At 43.3% G+C, this 5,270-nt stretch overlaps 2 protein-coding genes across 4 annotated transcripts; both read right to left on the bottom strand.

Moving 5' to 3' along the window:
- Positions 1-1,081: 1,081 nt before the first annotated feature.
- Positions 1,082-1,850, bottom strand: LOC115758872. Of its 2 annotated transcripts, none has more exons than XM_030699664.1 (2): positions 1,706-1,850; positions 1,082-1,626 (listed from the first exon to the last, which is right to left on the bottom strand). In XM_030699664.1, the coding sequence occupies exon 2, from the start codon at positions 1,587-1,589 to the stop codon at positions 1,140-1,142; it is 450 nt and encodes a 149-aa protein (XP_030555524.1). In that variant the 5' UTR covers positions 1,590-1,626; positions 1,706-1,850; the 3' UTR covers positions 1,082-1,139. The 2 variants fall into 2 exon arrangements, with proteins under 2 accessions (XP_030555524.1, XP_030555525.1); XM_030699665.1 differs by having other exon boundaries at positions 1,082-1,610.
- A 341-nt stretch (positions 1,851-2,191) lies between these two features.
- On the bottom strand, positions 2,192-5,220 carry LOC115759314 (putative apoptosis-inducing factor 1, mitochondrial). Of its 2 annotated transcripts, none has more exons than XM_030700225.1 (7): positions 5,089-5,220; positions 4,923-4,960; positions 4,354-4,626; positions 4,180-4,291; positions 3,863-4,112; positions 2,982-3,796; positions 2,192-2,913 (listed from the first exon to the last, which is right to left on the bottom strand). In XM_030700225.1, the coding sequence occupies exons 1-7, from the start codon at positions 5,198-5,200 to the stop codon at positions 2,513-2,515; spliced, it is 2,001 nt and encodes a 666-aa protein (XP_030556085.1). In that variant the 5' UTR covers positions 5,201-5,220; the 3' UTR covers positions 2,192-2,512. The 2 variants fall into 2 exon arrangements, with proteins under 2 accessions (XP_030556085.1, XP_030556084.1); XM_030700224.1 differs by having other exon boundaries at positions 2,195-2,913; positions 4,728-4,960.
- Between the last annotated feature and the right edge of the window lie 50 nt (positions 5,221-5,270).

The raw sequence follows: 5,270 nt of genomic DNA, 5'->3' as shown, positions 1-5,270 counted from the left end.
ACACACATACACACACACACATTTGTAATTTGTTTATATTTAAGTAGTTTTTCTTTTTTGGATCGGCGCAGCGCAGCCTTCAACGATTTACAGAGTTATGTGCCAATTTTTCTACATAATAAAACTAAGCTTAACAATTATTAAATTTAAAAAACAAACAAACACACACACACACACCTTAGCCTGTAAGTGTTGTCACCTTTGAGCTTTACAATGTTGCCTCAACAAATGGTTTCACGTAACATGGAAAACAAAATTGTTAGAAAATATATACAACAACAAAAAAAAGAAAGAAAAATTAATATAAAATTAATTAAATAAGAGCATTTGAAATTGTTAATTATAATTAATATGTATACACACACGGAGAGAAATTCAAACGCCATTAATTTTCATTTCAAAACAAATTAATTGTGATAACCGAAGAAAAACGAAAGAAAATGAATGGAACCGCGTTTTCTTTGTTTGTTTATGCTTTTCATTTAAACATTTTGGCCAGGCAATTAAAACCTACATATTTTATAATAATACATTGGCTTCCACACACAACATTTTTACGTACTTGTATTTAGTTTTTAATTGTTAGTGCATAAGCAAAAGGTGTTCATATAACAATTTCTTTTTTTATAAACATTGATCTTAACTCTTATTTTTTGTACATTTTCAAGGCACTTTATTAATTATGAACCACACACACATACACACACTTACACACACATTTAGCATTATAATTATCATACAAATTCTGCATACAAGCTGTAATTATTAATTATTAACTAGCCGCATATTTAAGTACACACATAAACTTATATACATATACATCTATATATATATATACTATAATTAATATATAATTTTGTTTGTTTTCTTTCGTGTAATGCCTAAGTTTAAACACCGCCAATAGCTAATAATTAGCACTTTAGTGTCGCCACAATACCTGTTCTTCCAATTGAAAAATACCTTATCTTTCGATATGATATGTATAAAAAAAATAGATATATATATAAAAAATAATATTCTAAAAAATATTATTATAAAAAAAAAAATAAGTGAAACAAATTTATATATGCAATAAATAAATGAAATCAAAACTGATAAAAGCGAAAGCACAGCTCCTAGGGAGCCTTGTTGGTGTTTGCTTAGATCAGCTCCTGGTTGTCCAGGAATTCGCGTATCATATTGCGGCACGACTTGAGCAGCGCCTTGTTGCATGCCGCCGCGGGCACCGCCTTCAGCTTGGCCTTGGTCACGTTGCCAACATTGCTGGGCGTCGCCTTGGCCGGCGTCAGGGAGCGACGCAACAGATGCGGCGGTATGCGACGTTTCTTGAGCGGCTGCGACGAGGCATTCACAACGGCACGCACTTGCTCCTTGGGCGTGCTCTTCTCCGTTTCGGCTGCCGGTGGCGGTGGCGGCGGCGGCGGCGTGGTCTGTGCCACAATGCAGCTTGTGCCGCCCACCGCACTTATATCGTACTGATAACGCAGCATGAGGAGCGCAACGGCTGCCTCCAGCTCCAGGGCGCCATAGGTGTTTGTATAGGACAACTTTTCGGCTTCGAACTTCTGCTTCATCAGGTGGCTCTTCATCTTGCTGTGTGTCTTGTTCAACTGTTGACCCACAAAGCTGTGCGTGCTTGTTTTATAGAAGCTCGTGAGATTTACCTGCCGCAGAGCGCAGCTGCAGCGGTGTCTGGACTACCTACCAATTGGCGCTAATCCTGACCCGCTAATAAGCGGTCACCTGGGTTAATCCGCGACAGCTGCTGCAGCGGCAAAATATATATTGTGCTTCTTATTACACTGACAGCAGGCAAAAACTACGAGACATTTACGGCACAGGTAAAAAAGAACTTCAAAATTCTATGTAACTAAAGGTAACTATTTTAAATATATCATAAAATATTTCTTAAAATAAGCCTGACTTGGGATGCACTCAGACAACATCAAGAAAATTGACTGAAACTTGTATAAAAATATACTTAAGCTGTTTGCTTATTACAAATTAACAATTTTATTTTATTATTATTTGATTTATACTTTTTATCAGTGTGCCAGTGTGCACCTGGTTTAAAATAGGCTGTGGACTACATTGCCCTCATAAGACTCTTGGTAGCATTTATGTTTTATGTACTATGTACTATGGAACAGATATTAATAAAAATAATAATAATCATTTCTCTTAACAAAACAAAAACTTTGTTCTTAAAAGCAATCTTGTTCGACTGGATTTGGTTTCAAGTTAGTCGTTAGGCCAATAGATCAACGCATGTTAAATCAATTGGTCGTGACTAAAAACTATTTATTCCAAAAAAATAAAATTAACACTAAATTTATGTTGCATTGTGCCTTTCTGTGTCTGTGCTGGTTACATATACACATGTTCTAATATATATATACATGCATTAAACTGAAGTCTTGGAGCGTTGGGCGTCTGGATGATTTCTTCAGTGTCCACTTAAACTTACATACTTTGCTTGTAAATTGAATAGTCCCACGTTCCTAAAGCCCCACTACGCGTGTATCTCGAACAGTTTGGCAACTTCATTGAGATCCTCATAGTCTTTGTTCTCATTGATTATCGTTCGTGCCAGTCCAATGCGATTGAATAGATTCCACAATAATATGCCAACAATTTTATCGTTCTTCAGATAGAAAATGACGCCCTTGCCATAATTGGGTGCCTCGTTCGGATCGCATACCAAGTCCGGACCGTCGGTCATTTTCTTGTATACATTTTTGCTACTCGCATCCGAGCGTACGTCTATATGACTATCAGCACGCTTTTCCGAGTGGGAGGGTAACGCAAACACGCCCACCGTGGGCAGGGAAGAGTCGACCAGGCCAATGCCTTCGTAACCAATTTCGGGACCCAAATCAGACCAGAACATGCTCTGATGCTGATATGGTTTTTCTACAGGATAAGTTCGATAAATACATTGACAAACTTCTCAAGCATCGGAAACATGTTTGCTAACTTACTCGCTCCGGTCATGTTCTCGCCGGCCAGCCGTCCGGAGACGACCGAATGATCATGGTGCTCCACACGCCTGCGGCCCAACAACGGATCGTAGAAACAGGACGCATCGCCGGCCACAAAAAGATTGCGACGTGCCTCCAGCTCTGCATTGACTACAAAGCCGCCGAGGCTGCGATCCACCTCCAGCTTGGAGGGACCAGCCATGGCCGTATTTGGTGTGCAACCCACACAGACGACGACAATATCGGTGAGCAGCGACATGCCATTGTTTAACTCCAGTTTCAGTTGGGATTCATCCCGTGTGGCGGTCTTTATGCTGGCATCCGGTATCACGCATACGCCCTGCGCCTCCATTTTCCGTGTAGTCCAATCGCTCAAATAATTGGGCAACACCTTGGACATGTTGCCCTTCTCCTGGAACACCTGATACACCTTGCCGCCCCCATGCTGCTTGGAGTAGTGGGCCAGCGAGCAGGCCAGTTCACTGCCAACGAAACCATTACCCACAATGGTTATGGAGCGCTTCTGAAGCGCATAGCGGCGCAGACGATCAAAGTCATCGGGCGTGCGATAGACCATTACCTTCTCCTGTACACTGGGCGGCGCATCGCGGAACATGGGCAGATTTTTGGGCGCACAGCCCGTTGCAATTAGGCATGCATCGTAGCCGATCTGATAGCCGTCGTTCAATGTTACAATGCGTTTCTGTGCATCAACTTTCTTAACGGCGAAACCTTGAGCGACGGCTATGCCGCCGTTTACGCTGTCTTGAAGCTTCTCGGGATCGACAAAGAACTCCTCCGGCTCAAAGTACAAGCTGTTAATAGAGTGGAAAACAAATCAATAAGGAATCGATTGGCTTAGCAACGGGTTCTGCACTCACCTGCGCTCGGAGCCCGTCCACTGCTTGAAGCGATAGTCTTTGATGGGATCATCATTGGGATTGGGCGTATACCAGAGCTCCTTGGAGAGCGGCGGTCGCATGTATGGCTTGCGATATTCATTGCTGATCATCAGAACTTTGGCGCGTGCATCGTTCGATTTGATGGCACGGAAAGCCGAAAAGGCAGCGGTGCCGCCACCAATGATCAAATACGGCACATGCTGGGGAATTTTATCCGAACTGCGAGGCGCTAAACGCAAATGAAAGATTATTAATATTGGACTTTCAGCTATGCCGTGGGTTGGCCTTAAGCATACTCGATATTAATCCAGATATTTTGGCACGCTTCAGCGCTTCCTCGGGACTGTCGGCAGTTTCATCGTCGCCAGCGCCACTTCTCTTGCCGCGACGCGACATAAGCCAGGCAATCTAAAAAGAATGCAGTTACAATTTGTGGGGAAACAGTATAGAAATAATATATATATGCATACCAGGCCACCTGCCAGCAGGGCGGCCAAGGCGCCAAGAAAGCATTTGATTTTCAACTGCTTTAATCTTTCCTCGTTGGATTTTTTATTGTCATCGTCGCCGCCGTCGCCGCTGCCGCCACTCATGCTGGTCTCGCGACGCAGCCGATGGAATTCGGCGCAGGGATCGCCCTCCAGTTCATCGCCCTTATCGACCTTCAGTGCGGGCGGCTTCTCGCACTGCGACGACTTCAGCACATCCTGGGCAGTGGAATTGGGTCTGGTGTCGGCATAGCCCTGCGAGGCGGGAGCAAAAAAAGAATAAGATGTAAGATATAAGACGAACACAAAGTCAATCAAAGAAATGAATAGAATGCATTGGATGAATGGGATGCTACCACTCGAAATTGTGGGTCTTGCAATGCGGTGAAGCTGATTTGGGGGCCTTGCAAATTGGACACTGTCGTGGTCTGAGCAACCTCGTCGACATCGGGCACAAATTCCACGGTTTTGGCCACTTTCATGCAGGCGTTGTGATTCGGATATTTATTGGCTTGTAATTTAGTGCGTGCCTCGAGCGTACGTTTTTTTACCATTTGATATAAACTGTTGTGTGCCGGCCGGTTGGTGCCTGCAAAGCCAAAGAAAACAAATCAATTGAAATCTCCATGCCGGTTACAAAGCGAACATAACCTCATCCATATGGATGCATGCCCCTTCCCCCCCTCGTCGATGACCCGCTGTCATCCATCCACTTACCGTTGACCACCTGGGGAAGTCGCTGTGCCGGGGGTATGATCCGTCTGTTGGCTAATATATGCGCCTGTCGACAGAATTTGTGACACAAACATCTCACACTCCAAATGCTCATAATACCGATTCGTTTAGTGTGTCAGGCAACAACAACAAGATTTTTAAATCTATTGGTTTTTCTTGTGTAA

The sequence above is a fragment of the Drosophila novamexicana genome, unplaced genomic scaffold (genome assembly GCF_003285875.2).
Source record: "Drosophila novamexicana strain 15010-1031.04,08,12 unplaced genomic scaffold, DnovRS2.1 tig00000193-arrow-pilon, whole genome shotgun sequence".
NCBI lineage: Eukaryota > Metazoa > Arthropoda > Insecta > Diptera > Drosophilidae > Drosophila > Drosophila novamexicana.
This window is presented reverse-complemented; position numbering and strand designations above follow the sequence as displayed.

What these genes read in the sequence shown, in the direction of transcription:
- LOC115758872 (XM_030699664.1), bottom strand. Translation starts at nt 1,589, where the DNA reads ATGAAGAGCCACCTGATGAAGCAGAAGTTCGAAGCCGAAAAGTTGTCC.
- LOC115759314 (XM_030700224.1), bottom strand. Translation starts at nt 5,200, where the DNA reads ATGAGCATTTGGAGTGTGAGATGTTTGTGTCACAAATTCTGTCGACAG. An exon ending in ACTTCCCCAGGTGGTCAACG is followed by an intron (nt 4,961 to 5,088) that starts GTAAGTGGATGG and finishes TTGGCTTTGCAG; the next exon opens with GCACCAACCGGCCGGCACAC. An exon ending in CGAGAACATGACCGGAGCGA is followed by an intron (nt 2,914 to 2,981) that starts GTAAGTTAGCAA and finishes CTTATCCTGTAG; the next exon opens with AAAAACCATATCAGCATCAG.